At 44.4% G+C, this 18187-nt stretch overlaps 3 protein-coding genes across 8 annotated transcripts in view; 2 read left to right on the forward strand and 1 right to left on the reverse strand.

The window, feature by feature from the left end:
• Window positions 1–3004: 3004 nt before the first annotated feature.
• Window positions 3005–14281, forward strand: TBRG1 (transforming growth factor beta regulator 1). Its single transcript, XM_027578344.2, has 9 exons — window positions 3005–3360; window positions 5197–5267; window positions 5908–6140; window positions 6732–6868; window positions 7163–7309; window positions 12269–12366; window positions 12632–12742; window positions 13122–13264; window positions 13954–14281. The coding sequence occupies exons 1-9, from the start codon at window positions 3211–3213 to the stop codon at window positions 14097–14099; spliced, it is 1236 nt and encodes a 411-aa protein (XP_027434145.1). The 5' UTR covers window positions 3005–3210; the 3' UTR covers window positions 14100–14281.
• On the forward strand, window positions 7324–10184 carry LOC113913898 (histidine triad nucleotide-binding protein 1-like). The gene has a single exon (XM_035722686.1). The coding sequence runs from the start codon at window positions 8145–8147 to the stop codon at window positions 8520–8522; it is 378 nt and encodes a 125-aa protein (XP_035578579.1). The 5' UTR covers window positions 7324–8144; the 3' UTR covers window positions 8523–10184.
• Window positions 14282–14844: 563 nt separating the features above from the next.
• SIAE (sialic acid acetylesterase) overlaps window positions 14845–18187 on the reverse strand; it is a 40324-nt gene continuing 36981 nt past the window's right edge. For 4 of the 6 annotated variants that reach the window (XM_027578343.1, XM_027578339.2, XM_027578341.1 and 1 more), the window contains one exon: window positions 14845–18102. In XM_027578343.1, coding sequence (XP_027434144.1) covers window positions 17851–18102 — 252 coding nt within the window. In that variant the 3' untranslated portion in view covers window positions 14845–17850. The remainder of the gene's footprint in view (window positions 18103–18187) is intronic. The other 2 variants (XM_027578340.2, XR_003517297.2) reach the window with 2 other exon arrangements.

Below are 18187 nucleotides of genomic sequence, written 5' to 3' on the forward strand. Positions count from 1 at the left end.
TAATGATGCAGGAACTTGGGCGCCTGGGTGGCTCAGTTGGTTAAGCGACTGCCTTCAGCTCAGGTCATGATCCTGGAGCCCCAGGATCGAGTCCCGCATCGAGCTCCCTGCTCAGGAGGGAGTCTGCTTCTCCCTCTGACCCTCCCCCCTCTCATGTTCTCTCTCTCTCATTCTCTCTCTCAAATAAGTAAATAAAATCTTAAAAAAAAAAAAATGATGCAGGAACTTACCTGCTCTTGGGGTTTAGGACAGCATAGAGCAAGGCCAGGGCCATGCGTCAGCTGTGGGTGGAGCTGTGATGGTTTTCATCATAGACCAGAAATTCACTTCACCAAGGGCTGGGGGTATGGGCTGTGGACTCCTTCACGACTCCTAATGGGCCCAGGTGTGCTTCTAATCCTCCAGGGGATGCTATGCCTCCTCCACCTAGAGCCAATCACTGAATAGCAACCACTTAGAACTAAATGGGAATGACAGCAAAGTGCTGTTGAGCCCCTTCTCTCTCTTCTGACTCATTATCCCATTTTAGCTTCTAACTTCCATTTCTGTGTCTGGACCTAACAGAACCTTGGTCCGACTTCAGAGGCCCCACTCAGCCCACAATACCATGTTGTCTTTCATTGGATATTTCTTTTTAGAGCTGCATATTTCTTCAGAGAATTTTTGTATAGGCCATTTAGACCCTTCCTCATACAGGTGAGCAGAAAAATTATATTGCTCCCATGCGTCTGATGATGCTGAGCCTTTAAATGTGCTGTCCCCCCTGCCCAAGCTGCCCTCCTCCGTTCTTCACCGGCCAGCCACTAGCTCTCCTTCAGAGTCTGCCCAGCCATATTTTCTTCAACATGGCTTCCCTATCTCCTCCCCTGTTCCCTAACTATGCGCTGCCACATCATTCAATACCTACCCCTGAGATAAAAGTTATTACCCTGTATTAATACTGCCCAGGCACCCACACAGGTGCCTGTTTTTTCCTCTTAAATAAGTTTCCTACAAGTTGTGTCATAGTGGGCACTAAATAAATACTCTTCTGAATAAAATAAGTGATTGAACGTTGCTTGACAATGTTATATTGTTTGGTGCACACAGACCCAGCCCCTAAATAATCTTGTATAAAAAAAAGCTTTGTGCACAAAGATGCACTTCACAGCAACTGAAGACCAAAAACCAAACAACATGGAAGTAATCATGTAAAATTATTATGCCATAACTAGAATATTAAGGATCCGTTTGAAATTATGCTTATAAAGCAGTCATAATAACACCACAAAATGACTATAATAATGGTAAGTGGAAAAAAAGGAAACATTGTGTTATCTATCATACATAAAAATGCATGAAAGTATTAAACACACATGTTAAAAACAGCTCACCCTGTGTGGCAACATTATGGATTTTTAAAAATCTTCTTTGTACTATATTTTCTAAATATCTAAAACTTGCACACAGTGTTTTGTAAGTTGTACGGAAATGTTTCTAATGATGAAAAAATATTTTAATGCAAATTCCACTGAAATCCATTGGCCAGAGCAGCTTGGAAACTAAAGCAATGATCACACTTTCCCTCCCACTAGGTATGATACCAGCATATGAAGAGGAATAGTGAAAATAAAGTCAGATCACAAAGCCTGCAAGGACAAAATACAGCTGGACAGCAAATAAATCATGCAGTTGGCAAACAGATTTAAAAAAAGAAAAAGACAATCTCTTCCTATCACTCAATTATCTTTTCTCAGGTTCCAAGAAGCAATCTATACCAGCAAAGGTATGATTGTGGATATTTTGTAGGCTGAAAATATTCCTGGCAGTTTCCAAAAATGATTCTATTATGGCTGCCTTGAGTTATGGTTGTGAAAGCACACTGGCTCCCTGAGGAGTTGCTCTATTAAAACCCAGCCTAGTCCAACAAGGGCAGCCTTCAATATGGAGGGACATAAATGAACTTTCCTAAGACTCCTCTTTGTTAAAACCATTTTGTCAGACCCTGTCACTATTTTTTACAGTTTCCGGAAATGACATACCTGGGTCATCAATTCTAAACCTCTCTTTTTGAACTCTGATTATAAGTTACTTATACCCATTAGCGTTACATTTTTCTCCAGTAATTCACTTGTTTTAACTATGTACATAGTTTCCTTAATTTCCATATACAACTCTAGAAGTCTACTTTTTGAATATGTAACTGTAATTATATTTTAGGTCAGTAAGAGTACCTTACAACTTAGAACCCTCATTAGCCCCCGTTATTCTAAACAGTATATTCAGTTTTAAACAGGAAAAACCTATGAGGCAGAGGCTCACTCAGCTAGTTAGTGGCATTGCTGCAATAAGCAGGAATACATGCCTTTCATCTTCCAAACCTGAGCCTTTACCTATACTGCTCCGTAAACCACTGTCTTACCCTTATTTGATGATTTTAGATAAGACCTCGGTTACAAAGTTAGCACTATATAAACATACTTTTAGTTTCGTCAGGGAAACGTTTACTGAGTGCCTACTTAGTGCTAGCATGTTATTAAAATTGCGTGTTAGATCTTGTCTTCCCTATTAGATTCTAACCTGTGGAGGCAGAGGCCTTTTTTTCTACTCACTAGTGTCGTCCCGGATCCTAGTAAAACCACGGCCCAATAGGCTCTCAAGAAACCTTTCTGCGAGCTGTATACAAGAAAGCCGCAGTCCCAGCACTTGGGTTCGAGTGCGTCCCGCAATCCGGGAAGACGGGTGTTAAGAAGTGTGGAAAACTGGCGCTGAAACCCAGTGGGCTGGCGGGAGCAAGTGTGAGATTCGCGCGGGGAATACTGGGGGTGGGCGGTTAGGCGTCAGCTCCACGGACTCCAGCTAGGCACACAGCGCGGAGTCACAGAAAACCGTCTCCGGCCACCTTCAACCGGCCCCCTTCCCCGCTCGGGTCCGCCGACCCGCACAGCCGCGACCACCGTAGCCTCACCGCCCCGGAAGTTACCCGCGGCCGGCGCCGTTACGTAACTTCCGGGCAGGACTTACTTCCGAGGCAGACGCGGAAGTGAGGGGAGGCCCGGGGCTGAGGCCGGTTGCCGGACTTCTGGCCCAGCCGCCCGCCTTGGGAACGTTCCGGAAGGCTAGATTCCTAAGAGGCCGGATCCCGGCAGCCCAGACGAGACGAAGCCGGCGCTCCTCGGCCTAGGAGCCGATGCCGGCCGCGCCCTGGAGGCCCCGTAGCGGGGCCGGACCATGAGCCTGCTGGGCGGCCCGGCCTCGTCGCCGCGGGCCCCGCTGCAGTCCGGCAAGGCCAGGATGAAAAAGCTCCCGAAGAAGAGCCAGAACGAGAAGTACCGGCTTAAGTACCTGCGGCTGCGCAAAGCGGCCAAAGCCACCGTGTTTGTGAGTCTGACCGTCGCTCGGCCCTTCTCCGCCTCGACATTCATAATTCGCGACATCTTTCCCCACACCGTTCCCCTCCCAGAGTGGCAGGAACAGTAGTGTTAGCTTTTGCAGTACACGTTACTTCTCGTTAGCCTTGTGTCCTGGACAAATTAGGTAGTTTCTGTACTCTCTCTTCTCTTTCCCGACCCGTGAGAGCCAACTACCTTTCGGAGTTGTGAAGATTAAGTGAGGAAAGTGAAGTAAGTGCTTGGCACCTAAAAGAGGTGCCAGTGAGTTTCAGTCATTGTCGTTCTTACCGCAGAACTCTTGGAAAGGCGTTTGATTCTCAAGAGAATCCTAGAGTGAGGCATTGTTTTTTAAAAATGGCTACACTGAAACCCAAAGAGATGATTTGCTCAAGGGCACTGTGTCAGAGCTCTGATTCCAACTTAGACACCCTGGTCCTGGTTTACTACTTCCGCTACACAGCCTATGCCCCAGCACCCCGAATACACGCAACTGACCTCTTTCCTCAACGGGCACGTGAAGCTTTCAGTAATTTACCTCCCTTCTAATCCCTTGAGTCTCTCAAGTATTTCTGCTGTTCTTTTATTGTAGAGGCACTGAGTTTATTAAGTGAACTGGCGTGCCAGCCACAACGTGTGTTGCGGTATTCTGGCTTGCTCCAGCTTGCCTCAGTGCTGGGAAACAGGGACTGGAGTCCTCGAATGTGCTTCCATGGCTGAATCACCACCCTTGCCTCTTCTTTCTACCAAAAGCTTTGAACATCTCTCAACATTTTTGGAAGGATAAGGGAAGGTTTGAAAATTAGAACGTTCTTTCCAAAAGCCCCTCTTTAGCACTTGCTCTGTGCTCTGGAGACAAATGAAGAAAGTAGAATTAAGAGGACTTAAGGATACTTCGTTGGCCAGTCCCTTTCTTTTATCCTCTACATGTCAGAGGTACCTAAAGTCTGAACATTTAAGAGTTTGAGGTCCACTTGTGGAACGTCCAGATGAGAGTATTTCCTTTACAACTGATGCTTGGGAAACAGATTGAGTCAGAAAGATGATACTTGAGGACACATAAGTAGATTATGAAGTTTAAGAATTTTGCATACTAGAGTTGATTTTATTCTGTCCGGTTTTTCTCTTTAAGGTTCTTATTCCATGGGATGCTTCGGGTTAGGTTGGTTTTATAAGCTCCTCAAGAGTCAAGGCACTTAGGAACGGATATTTCTCATATTTGTAAGGATTAAATCTAAGCATATATGGATTTAAGCAGTATGCCCTTTTCTCTGCCAATACCCTAATTAGGGTGATCATACATCTTGGTTTGCCTAGGAGACCCTTGTCTACCATACTGTACTGGCATAATAGTTAATAACACCCCCTTTTCACTCAAATATGCCCCAGTTTCAATAAGTTATTAATTACCCTGCCCATAGTGGAACTTGACTCTACCTTTACTGTAGGTTTTTTTAATAGTTTGTCTGCAAGGTAGAGTAGCTCGTCCTTCTCACCCAGCAACACTTCTTTGGCTTGAAATACAGCTCCTCTTGGAGCGCCTGGGTGGCTCAGTCTGTTAAGCCCCTGACTCTTGATTTCAGCTCAAGTCATGATCTCAGGGTCATGAGATCGAGTCCTGTCTTGGGCTCCTCGCTGGGCATGGAGCCTGCTTAGGATTCTCTCTCTTTCCCACTCCCTCAGCCCTTTCCCCCCACCTTCCCCTCCATCTCGTTCCTGCGTGTGAGCTCTCTCTCAAAAAAAAAAAAGAAAATACAGCTCCTCTTCCCAGCGTAATACTTTGATCTTTTACTCTTTATGTGATTATATCCAAAAATTTTTCTTAAAGGAAAATGCTGCTATTTGTGATGAAATTGCTCGTCTGGAGGAAAAATTTCTTAAAGCAAAAGAAGAAAGACGGTGAGCTGCCTTCATTTTGTGTTCAGAATCACATTTTCAGTGATTGATATGGTGTTACTGTTCTGGGAATTTTTCTCCAGTGGAATTTTTGTGCATTACAACCCATTGGCTACTGATCAAGTATAGAGAAACTCACAACCTCTATCTAGTACTGGTTCCCATTTACCCAAGTTGTGTTGGACCCTGGGGATGAGACAGCTCCTCTATTCATCTTGCAAACACAGCCCTCTTGCCACATCTAATGAGCTATCTTCTTTTAACTCACCAAGGGAGAGAACGAGAAGGGATAAAAGAAACTGCCTCTCATTCCACAAATACTCAGTACGTACTACTCTATGCAAAGCACAGTGGATATATATAAACTATATACATAAACAGGTCCTGGTATGTGCCCTTTGGAAGCATAACACCTTTCATCATCAACATCTATAGATGCAAGAGAGAGAAGCTACAGTCCTTATCTTTGGCTCCTTGACGTATTGTCCCCTGGAGCTTCATTATTCCCTGGCCCCAAGAACATTATTTTTATGAGTGTAATAATCTTAGTATATAATTCTGGCTTTTCCAGTACTTGAATAAAACACCAGATTGAGATAAACCAGAAGTTCATACCTCTGCTCCCTTTCCTTCCCAACCTCAGGTATTTGCTAAAGAAGCTCCTCCAGCTTCAGGCCCTAACAGAAGGGGAGGTACAGACTGCAGCCCCCGCCCACAGCTCCAGTTTGCCCCTGACTTACGGTGTGGCCAGCTCTGTGGGAGCTATACAGGGAGCTGGGTCCATTTCTGGGCCCAGCACTGGGGCTGAGGAACCATTTGGGAAGAAATCCAAGAAGGAGAAAAAAGAAAAAGGCAAAGAGAACAACAAACTGGAAGGTACCTTGGGGAGAGGATATCACTTGCCCCTGTGGCCCAATGACTAATGGCAAAGACCTGGAACTAACTGATAGACACACACGACCACAGATATCCTTAAACCCTCCTCTGATCCTTAAATAGCCCTAATAGCCCTCGGGAAGCAAGTTTATTAGAGCCACTTTGGGTGGAGGACTTCTAGACAGACCTGGTTAAATGTGAAGGGAGCAGGCTTAGGCCTCCTCCACACACACACACACCCCCAGTTCTCCAGGTTGCCTTCAGCTCAGTCTTTCCTACAGGCAGGGAAATGGGCGAGGTAGCCTTTTGAGCACACAGGTGGCTTGGGAAATTTCTGAGCTGATAAATGAAGTAAGAGGTCTTAAAAAGTGGAAGCCTTTTAGGTCCTCGGCACTAATATTAAAATTAGCCACTGCCAGGTGGGTGGGTTAGAAAGATACTCTGGGCTTTGGGGGAAAGTCCCATGTGCCCATTCAGTGAGTATATAGAAGCAGGATGGGCTTACTGCTCTTAGCATTCATGTGTAAATTTTTCCCTTCCCCTCAGTGTTGGGAGGGGCCTAAAGTGGGTGACCCCAGATTTGCGTTTCAGTTCTGAAGAAAACATCCAAGAAAAAGAAAATGGAGGGAGGTGCTCGCAAGCTGGTTCAGCCCATTGCCCTGGATCCCTCAGGACGGCCTGTGTTCCCCATCGGACTGGGGGGTCTAACAGTATATAGCCTGGGGGAGGTGAGTGAGACCAGCGATACATAGAGAGGAGAATCAGAAATATGGGAACGGGGTTGAGCCTTCCCTCCCTGTTCCTATTAGCCGCAGCCCCTTGCTGATCCAGACCAACCCCAGAAAACCTCCAGTCCCTAGGAAACCAGGTCAGTTTTGTCTGCTGCCCAGCCTACACACTTTCTCTCTGTGATTCAAGTCACTCTTTGCAGCCCCAAAGTGGTCTTAAAGGCTACCACAGTACACTGGACTCCTGAATTCTCCAGCGACCTCAGTCGCAGATTGGGGGACTCTTTCTTATAGATCATCACCGACCGACCTGGCTTCCATGATGAGCGCGCCATCTACCCCGTGGGCTACTGCAGTACTCGGATATATGCCAGTGTCAAGTGCCCGGACCAGAAGTGTCTGTATACCTGCCAGATCAAGGATGGTGGCATGCAGCCTCAGGTACCCACTCTACGAATAACCACTCTTTTCCTTTTTTTTTTTTTTTTTTTTTTTTGAGAACCTCTGTGACAGCCACTTAATAGGTATTACCTGTTCTGACCCTTAGAGTACATACCTATAATAACCATTTGGGTAACTACAAGATGCAGAAAAGCGACTGGCCCTAAGTCAGACCTTTGTTATTAAGTGCTCAGGCTGGGATTTGAATCTGTCTGTCTGACTCTCCTGACGCCCTTTGCTTTGAACCCTGCTGCTTGTACTGTTGCTATGGTGACTGTGAGGCTGAGCAAGCCTGCTGATGTGTGACATGCAGGCCTGTATACCAGAACGATGATTTTGATACTCTGCCATTTCAAGAAGGACCCAAATGGAGGAAGCAAAGAAACTACATATTGGTTTCTGATTGCACACACTCTGAAGGACCTGGGAGACATGAACCTTAGTCTTAAGAAATACCTTTGTTCATCCTTCCCACTGCTGTGATTCGAGGCAGTTCATTTTCCCCAACCATCACCTCTGATCATTGGGAAAAAATAGACCATTTTCAAAGTTCCAGGCTTCACTGTCTGGTGATGTTACAGATCACTGGAAAGTTGGGTGGAAGGAGGTAGAGGCAAGGAAAGGAACCTTTGAGCAGAAGCTGAGAGCCTGCCTGATGCACGTGGATAATACTGCCCTGCCCCAATCCTGGTTAGAGCACTGTTAGGTACATGTGAGTGTTCAGATGACCTGACCATTGGAGGAGTTCTGTTTAGAAAGTACTCTAACAGGCTGCCCCGGCTCCTCCCTCCTCTCGAGCTTCTCCCCGGGGCAGCCACGCAGGAGGGAGGCCAAGATGGCAGATGAGATCGCCAAAGCACAGGCCGCGCGGCCTGGTGGCGACACGATCTTCGGGAAGATCATTAGCAAGGAAATCCCAGCCAAAATCATTTTTGAGGATGACCAGTGTCTTGCTTTCCATGACATTTCCCCTCAAGCACCAACTCATTTTCTGGTGGTACCCAAGAAACCTGTATCTCAGATTTCTGTAGCAGAAGATGATGATGAACGTCTTGGACCTTTAATGATTGTTGGCAAGAAATGTGCTGCTGATCTGGGCCTGAAGAAGGGTTATCAAATGGTGGTGAATGAAGGTTCAGATGGGGGACAGTCTGTCTATCATGTTCACCTCCATGTTCTTGGAGGTCGGCAGATGAATTGGCCTCCTGGTTAAGCATGTTTGAGGGATAATTTTCCCTTCTCTGGGCAATGGTCAATATTTCCCAGTTCCAGTATGTTAAACAGTATACTTACTTTTGCCTGTGTATGGAGAGATTGAGGAAATAATTTTTAAAACCCATAAATAATAAAAGACAATGTTGTATGGTTTACAGTCAAAAAAAAAAAGTACTCTAACAGAAAGACTCATTGTAGCAATATACCATATTTATAACAAATTTATAAATTCAGTGCAAATGTAATCAAAATTTAATAGGATTGTAATGGATATCGACAAGCTGATTCCTAATTTCTTTAAAGACAAACTGCTGAAATATTTCTGAAGAGTTTGTGGGGTTTTTAGTTTCCTTTTTTTTTAAAGCTTGTTAACCCCTCTGGACATTATTTCCAGGTACATTGTGAGGTTTAATTCCTTTTTTTTCCAACTAACATGAAGTGGTATCTCTAGTGTGCATATAATGCATATTATACTTGAGTATGCTTCCAGATGGTTCTTTTTCATCTCTTTGTTTATAAATGCTAATAGGACTTTTAATTACTTTAGCTTTATAGAATGTTTTATACTATATGTTAACAGAAAATATAAAGAATATTTTTATAATCTTTCAGGTGAAAGCTTTTCTTGAGCAAGGCATGAAATGTAGAAGCCATAAAGGAAAATAGTGAGATTTGACCATTAAAAATTTAATAAATGACAAAAGACCCAGTAATCCAAGTTAAAACTCAAGCAAAAAACAGGAAGAAAATATGTAACAGTGGATTAATATCCAGATAAAGTGCTCCTGTGGTCAGATATAAAAAGGAGTCAGATATACAACAGGTATTTCATAGAAACAGTGCAGATGGTTGGTAAGGACGGACCACATTAGCAATTACGGAAATGCAAATAAAAAGGTCTTACTTTGCTCATAGGCAAACAGCAGAGAGATTGATAATATTTAGTGTTGGTCAGGGTATAGGAAAACAAGTATGCATTTAGTATGAGTGAAGATTTCCAGTCTTTTGGAAGGCAACTTAGCAATATCAGCAAGTTTAATATGTGTGTCCTTTGACCCAGAATACTGCTAGGTATTTGAGTATTTCCTAGAAAAATGTGCAAATGTGAATAAAAGAGTTACATATAACAATATACATTATGGCATTGTATGCAATGGCAAGAAATTAGAAATAGCTGAAATACGCATCAGTAGGAGAATGGTTAAAAATTAAGATTTATCCACCTTGTGTAATATTATGTAGCAGTTAAAAGAATGAAGTAGAGTTATACATACAAACAAGGAAAGCTCTCCAAGACCAAAATATGAGATTTTGGCCTTTTATTTGCTCTTTGTGCAAAACAGAATAGTGTGCGTAGAATATAAAAGATTGGAATTGATATGACCCAGTACCAAATAAGAGAGCCATCCTGGAATATTTGAAGATAATTACTTGCGTTTTTTTTCATGCATGGCTAAGAAATAAATATAAACCATCAGTATCTTCAATTTGCAACATATGTCAGTGGTTGAAGTAACAAAACCACTGACTAAAACTCACAATTATTGACAAAATTGAAAGAGCTCTAAAATATGACACAGTATAATTGAAATAAAAACTGCAGAAGAGGGGGCACCTGGGTGGCTTAGTCATTAAGCATCTGCCTTCGGCTCAGGTCATGATCCCAGGGTCCTGGGATCGAGCCCCACGTCGGGCTCCCTGCTCGGCGGGAAGCCTGCTTCTCCCTCTCCCACTCCCCCTGCTTGTGTTCCCTCTCTTGCTGTCTCTCTCTCTCTCAAATAAATTAAAAAAAAAAACTGCAGAAGAAAACTTAACAGCTGAGAAACTATACTCAGTAAAGTAGATTTTGGATTCTAAAAAATGATTAATAATGCACGTGACTGTTTGAAAATATACAGAAAATAAATTAATCCTGTTTGGAATAATTTGATTAAAGTAATCATTAAAAAGCTGAATACTGGTTTTTTTGTTTTGGTTTTTGTTAAGTTTTTATTTAAATTCCAGTTAGTTAACATACAGTGTAATATTAGCTTCAGGAGAATTTGGTGATTCATCACTTACATACAGCATCCAGTGCTTATCACAAGTGCCCTCCTAATTCCCATCACCCATTAACACCCCCCCACCTACCTCCCCCCTCCAGTAAACCTGTTTATTCTCTCTAGTTAAGAGTCTGTTTTATGGTTTGCCTCTCCTTTTTTTCCGCCCCATGTTCTTCTGTTTTGTTTCTTAAATTCCACATATGAGTGAAATCATAGGATATTGTCTTTTTCTGACTGACTTATTTCACTTAGTATAATACATTCTAGCTCCATGTCATTGCAGGTGGTAAGATTTCATTCTTTTTGATGGCTGAGTAACATTCTAGTGTATGTATGTGTGTGTTTGTGTGTCTGTATGTGTGTGTATATGCCACCTCTTCTTTATCCAATCGTCAGTCAATGGACATTTGGGCTCTTTCTATAATTTGGCTATCCATGTTGATAATGCTGCTGTAAGCATCAGGGTGCATGTTTCCCTTCAGATCACTATGTTGGTATCCTCTGGGTAAATACCCAGTAGTGCAATTGCTGGATCATAGGGTAGTTCTATTTTTAACTTTTTGAGGAAACTCCATACTGTTTTCCAGAGTGGCTACACCAATTTGCATTCCCACCAACAGTGCACGAGGGTTCCCCTTTCTCTACGTCCTCACCAACACTTATTTCCTGTGTTAATTTTAGCCATTGTGACCAGTGTGAGGTGATACCTCATTGTTTATTTTTATTTGTATCTCCCTGATGATGAGTGATGCTGAGCATCTTTTCATGTGTCTGTTAGCCATCTGTGCATTGTCTTTGGAAAAATGGATACTGTTTAACTGAACTTTATAGAACACTAGTCAAGGAATTTCATTGGCTAAATAGAACTTCTTACGGAAATATTTTCTTTGCAAAAATTCACTGAACTTATAGAAAACTGGTCAAGGAATTAAGTTGGCTAGATAGTATTTGTTACAAAAATACTTTCTTGGCAAAAATTCCTCAGTATACTTTTGATTTAAGGGGTTTTTTTAATAGCTATTTTGCTTCAATATTATGGATATTATAGACATAGATAAATAGATATTATAGATATTTGCTTCAAGATATTTTGCAATTCAAAAAATAAATGAGGCTTGCAGTAAAAATGGCCTTCCTCCTAGATACTACAAAGTAAACATAAGATTATGTTATACATGATCTTATTTGATCTCATGTATTTCTAAAATACCATTTGTGGGGTGCCAGGTGGTTCAGATGGTTGAGCATCCAACTCTTGATTTTGGCTCAGGTCATGAGATCGAGCCCCGAGTCAGGCTCCCCCTCAGCAGGGAGTCTGCTTTTTCCCTCTCTCTCTCTCTCTCTCTCTCTCTCTGCCCCTCCCCCCACTGGTGCTCGTTCTAAAATAAATCGTTAAAAAATAAAAGAAAAATACCATTTGTATTTGTACTGAATAGATGTAAGTAAGTAGATAGGAAAGGTATGTAACAAATTAAGTGTTGAGCACTGGAGAGCCGTCAGGCAGGGTGTATAGAACTGAAACAGGACTTTCTGTGTTTTCTTGGACTCATTTGAATTTTTAACAGCACTCTAGGAAATTGTGCCCACCTTCTAGTGTCATACGTCGGCTTCAAGAGGTAGAGTGAAGAAGTAGTCACAGTAGGATGACTTTCTACTACTTCCTCCTTCGAGGTTGATCTCATTGCCCTTTGACCTTTCTCAGTTTGAAATTGTTCCTGAAGATGACCCCCAGAACGCCATTGTCACCTCTTCTGCAGATGCCTGTCACGCAGAACTGCTCAAGACCATAAGTGCTGCTCTGTAAGTTGAAGCTTGAAGACAGACAAGTCTAAAGAGATCCCCTTGTGGTACAGTGAGACGTTCTTGTGTTTAATGTCTGGAGAGCCCCCATCTATAGAAAGCTATCCTGCATCCTTTATATTTCTTACCAGAAATCCTTTGGATTTCTCCAGAGTATCCAAGTCAAGAAAGTGTGTTCTCTGCATTCATACCCACAGTCCATTCCTAAACCCATTCTCCTCTCCCTCTCAACTTGTAAACTACAAATCCTTCCTCGCCTATTTAGGGGGAAACTAATGCCCAACCTGCTTCCGTCTGGAGCTGACTTTTTTGGGTTTTCTCATCCAACTATTCACAACCTGATCCAGAGTTGTCCAGGAGCTCGAAAATGCGTCAGGTAAGTGTGATCAAATCCATTCCCTTGAGAGAGCACTGTGACCGGCAGTTACTGCTTCGCTCATTCTTACGCTTACTGAGCTGCCTCTGTGTGCAGAGCGTGCTTGCTCCGTAGCCAGTGTGCCTCAGTGTTAGTCCTCAGCCTCAACTGAGCAGGAGCCAGCCCCCCACTGTACTAGAATTACCAGTGTCTGTGAGTACCATGACAGCAAAAGGGTTGCGAAGTCCTGCAGACACCGATCTTCTCTTACTTTGTTAATATCATTTTTAGATATATATGGGAGAGACCTAGAGGAGAAAATACCTGCTCTCTCTGAAAGTAAAAATGGCTTATTACGGCTAACAGACACCCCTTACAATAATGCCCCTTGATCCTGCAGTTACCAGTGGGTGAAATTTGATGTGTGGAAACCCGGAGACGGGCAGCCACCCCAAGGACTGCCAGAGAATGATGCAAGTGTAAGCTTCGAAGCCTTTCAGAGACAGGCCTTTGGTGAAGATCATAGCGATCCCATTCTGCCAGGTATCTCAACTTTACCTTCTGGTTTGAAAATGGACTGTTTTTAGGCTGCCCTCTGCTCTTCATTCAGAGTTGACTACTACAAATAGCTGGGCAGCAAGGGATAGAAACTGCTGCGCCGACCAGAGAGAGCCCCGGGCGCGAGGACGGGCTGGCTGGCCTGCCGGGCTCCCCAGCAGTGCTGGTGGCAGTCACGGGGAGTGGCTGCCGTCGGGGTGAGGCGGGGCCCACGGAAAAATTAGGCTTTCTCTTTTTCTAACCTAAGTAAGACCCAGGCGGGGCTCCAGGGGAGAGTCTACCATACGGGACTAACATTTCAAATGAAGCGAAGGGGATCAGGTCATGACCTTGGTCCCGCCTGTGTTTGGTGGATTCCCCACCACGAATGGGTGGCACAATCAGGGATCTGGCCTTGGGTGATACAGGGAGAACTCTGGACTGGAAATAATAGAATTAAAATTCTCACTCTCTCCCTCTAATATACTGTATAACCCTAGGCAAATCACGTAATCTATTTTGGCCACGGTTTTCTTTGTTGTAAAAGTTAAGTTTCTGTCCTGTGTTACCAAACAAGGGCAAGATTCGGCTGACAGACATTAAGGGTGTTAGGAATTGAAAGGACACCCGTGTGTCTTGATCAGTCCCCTGAGATTCCCAGGCAGCAGTGGAACTGAAGGAATTTTCTTCTCCAGGATCCTTGGACCTTCCAGAGCTTCAGCCCACACCCTTCGTGTCTTCTTACGAGCCCGTGTTCCTGACGCACGAACCCCTGGTGGACACTCACCTACAGCACCTGAAGTCTCTGTCACAGTGTAGCCCGACTCCGTCTTCAGATTGAGCAGGAGGGGGTCGCATACCACGTCATTTAACTTAAAGTAAAACTCCAAATATGGAAGAAGACAGCAGTTCAGGAGCGAAGGACATACCAACACATTTTGTCATGGAGACTCCTGTGGTGACAGTGTTCCCTGGGAAAAACTTTAGCTGCTTTATTTTTAGCAATAAATTTCTCTTTACAAATCTGCTTATTTTCATCTTGTTGTAATCAGGATTTTTTTTGCTTAGCCCTGCCTGAGGTAAACTTAGTGTTCTGTAAGCCCGAGTGAGAAAAGGCTGCCGACTCGGGAGGGAGAGGGAGGAGTCCGAAAGCCCTGCCCCTGGATTCTGCTCCTAGCTCCAGGAATGAAGTCCTGGTCCCGGCTACCCAAGAAGCTGCTCTGTTTTCATGTCGCTAGGATCACAGCCCGGTGCTACTTGTCCCCAAGCTGGAGAGGCCAGGCTGAGGCACGCCGTTCGTCTTTTCCTTCACACTTCACATTCTTCAAGGGAATCAAAAAGTCCTCTGTAGTCCTGTCTGCCCCCTTTGCTGTTCCTTATCCAAGAATGTGCTTGTTGCTGAATACACTGAGTGCACACGATAACAGAGATACAGCGTGACCGGGGGCGGCCCCCACCCCGCGCAGCAGGCTCACCCCTCACTTCACTAGCCGGCTAATAACATGACTGTAACCTATGCAACTGAATGTGTTGGCCCTGCTTATGGCGCCGAGGGGGGAGCTTTCCTGCCTCGCCTGATCCGGACCGTAGAGCCGTGTGGGCTGCCCTCGCTGGCCGCCCAGCCAGGTACCCGGGCCGGCCGGAAGGAAGCCACGGAAGGACCCCAGAAGGGGAAAACCAGGGAAGGAGGGGTGACAGGCGTCGCTGTGCTGCAGTTCCTAGCTGCTGACTGGGGACAGCAAGACGGGGGATCTTGTTTCCCGGGAGTAGATGCGCTGGCGGAGGGAGGGTCGGACAGCCACGCTGCGAGCACAGCGCAGTGGCCACGGAAGTATCCGAAACTAAAGTCACCGCTGTTAACTTTATGACTCTTAACTGTAGTCTTTTCATAAGTCTCTGTAGCTTTTACAGTACAAAAAAATAAAATCGGGATAACAGCAAGCCAGGGGCTTAAAGGGGATGACTCAGAGCTGTTAATGCTCTCTCATGTTTTCCTTTTCTCGCCGCCTAAGTTGGCTGGACACGCGCACTTGCACAGACGTGCCAGCCGCTTTCACACAGAGCCAGTGTCTTCCCCTTGTAGCACGGTCCGAGTGGAACACACCAAAATGAGCTTCATTTTAAGAAAGACGTTTTTTAAATAAGTTATCGTGCAGTTTGCTTTAATAAGAGTATTTACTTTGTAGCCTTCCTGGAGGACTGGTTTTCAAACTACAGATCTCTACCCATGGGTTGTTCCTAAACTTAGGGAGACAAGACCTCTATTTTTTAAATTAAACAATTACAACTGAAATTTGGGTTTCAACTATAGTGTGTATATATGTATTTATGTAAAAATTACATGCATACACATGAAAGGGGTATGTGGAATAAATATAAAATGTTTTTACTGCAGATCATTTTTAAAAAACTTGAACCACCCCCTGCCAGTATACTTAAGACATCTTTTCATCTATTGGATTGTTAAAGATTTAAATTTGACAATATCCAGTGTCGGTGGGAGTGAGGCTAAATGCTGTATCTTGGTGGGCACTTTACCTTGGTGGGACTGTAGACCGTTGGGCCCTTCAGGAGAGTTAATCTGTAGGTATCAAAATTTTAAACATACTTTCCTTAAAACTGTTATTCCACATTAAGGATCCTAAGGAGGTAAGTGCGCTATGATGTCTGCATGTAACATTCATCACAGTATTCGTTATAACGGAAAAATCAGAACAAACCTCTATGTCCACTAATGGAAAATTGGTTAAATAAAGTAGAGGGGTCCCACAAACTAAAACACTTACGCCATATTCAATTTACACAGGAAAATTATTTTACTAGAGTAAGTCAAAAACAGATTTAAAATAATATGACGTGTAGTGTGTAAAATACAGCCCAAGCAAATCAAGCACATGTTTACCAAAATAGTAAATGTGTTTTGCCAAATGATGAATTCTGGGGTGATTCTTACTTGTTTATTCTTTTTGTTAAGTGTCCAAATCTACAATAATTACAAATGTCATTTTTCAAATACTAAAAAGTTATTTTCATTTGGAAAATAAACTGAATTCCTGCAGAATGTTTTAAATTATTCAGCCATTAAAAATGAAGTTTCACAGGATTTCTCATTAATTTATCTACTACCTGAAGCTATTTCTCCCCCCATGCTGCACTTGGTTACTGGGGGAGGAAGGAGCCTGGGCATAGGGTTCCTGCCCATGTCCAGCCGCCTGCAAATTAGAACAGCCCCTGTGTGCACGTATGTTGGCAGAGGGGAGGGTAGATTTACTTTTTCTCAGGAGTCTGTTCCTAGGTTCGTGGTTCCCCTTAGGTCAGGTGCATATGAGGTCAAAGTATGGGTGTTGGGAGTTAATTGTACACTAGGAAGTCCTCAGAGGAGCCAAAGCTCCTTGCAGACTGCATAGCTGTGTTGGTTTTCTACGAAGTAAATCCTGGCACTGACCGTTCCGGATGCTCAGAGCTATACCGGGGCCCACTGGGGTCAGGTGCTTCTTGTTTTAGTTCTTTTTCCCATTAAGGGAGTGGAAGCTACTCATGCTTCAAAGGACAATTTACAAACCTGTTCCTAATGCAGTTTTGATGGGCTCTAAATGTATACATGCCACTAATGATTATACTTTTATTTCCAAATTCCAATAGCTGACACAATTATCAAGTGCTGTTAGCTGTTTTTAATCAACCAATAAACAGCATTGTGATTCTTAACAGTCCACCCAGAGCGCACTTTCACAATTGTCCCATCTGGATTCTTTTTCTAAATGCTTATCGTGGAGCTTTTTTTCAGCCTCTTTTTTCTTCCAGCTGGGTTATCCTTTTTATAAGTAAACCTCTTACCTTAAAAAGCCTGAGATTTATATTGAACCTGTTTGCTTCTCAGTGACCTCTGTTGCCATGTTGTCCGGAGCCTGACTCCCCCACCCGTCCCTGGCTGCCCTCGCACCTTCCTGGGCCGCTCCAGACGCCCCCATCTCCTCCTCCCTCAGGCAGCCCCTTCGCGCCTCCCCACATGCCCGCAAACGGGGCTGGTTGGTTTCGAACACTGACATTATTATTTCGACCGAAGGGACAGAACCGTCTTGGGCTTGCGAGAGAACACAAAGAGGGCGAGAAAGAGTTAAGTTCCACATAAGGAAAAACTGTTGGGAAGTTTAGAAACTTTATGCAGAGATTCAGTTAACCACCCGCCAGATTCTGTAAAGAACACACAAATATGGGCCTTGAAATCTCTTCCAGCCATGAGTTTCCAAACGCTGGACGTAAGGTGACAAAAGTGTGACACTTCACACTCTCCACAAGGGAAGTGAATGACACTGAGGCTTCATTTGTTTGTGGCAGGAATTAGTCCAGTAAGACACTAGGCTGACGAGGGGACAAAAGGCAAGCATCTCGTTCGCCTCTCAGCACTGGCTCATCTCCTGTTCAGAATTTAGAAACAGCCATGTGTTGGCTGGGAGCCGGCCAGGGCGGCTTTTCTACCAGTCGCCTTTAAAAGCAATAGTTGTCGTCATCACTTCAACACTGAAATGCCCACATCTAAAGGACCCACACTGACCCACCTGGTCCAGGAGAAGGACCGTAAGGCCACTACGTCATTCAGCAAGCCTGCGGTGAGCCCCCGGCCTCAGGTCTGTCAGGAAAGCCACGAAGGGAGGAGCCGGGAGGGCGCTGCCAGGGTGGTACAGGGGGCACTGCTTATATTCACAAGGCCACGTGGCCCAGGCGTAGCGCAGGGCGGCCGGGGTGCCACGGCAAGAACGGACGTTCAGGGCCAGGCTCTGGGCCGAGACCGTGTCCAGGGGAGCTGGCAGCCACTTGCACTGATGGTCACTGCAACATGAGATCTAATAAGAGAATCATAACATCAGAACGGTGAGGCCAGTCAGGCCAGGCCAAGCCAAGAGACTGGGAGCTGCTCATTAGACGAGG

The sequence above is a fragment of the Zalophus californianus genome, chromosome 11, assembly GCF_009762305.2.
Source record: "Zalophus californianus isolate mZalCal1 chromosome 11, mZalCal1.pri.v2, whole genome shotgun sequence".
Classification (NCBI taxonomy): Eukaryota; Metazoa; Chordata; class Mammalia; order Carnivora; family Otariidae; genus Zalophus; species Zalophus californianus.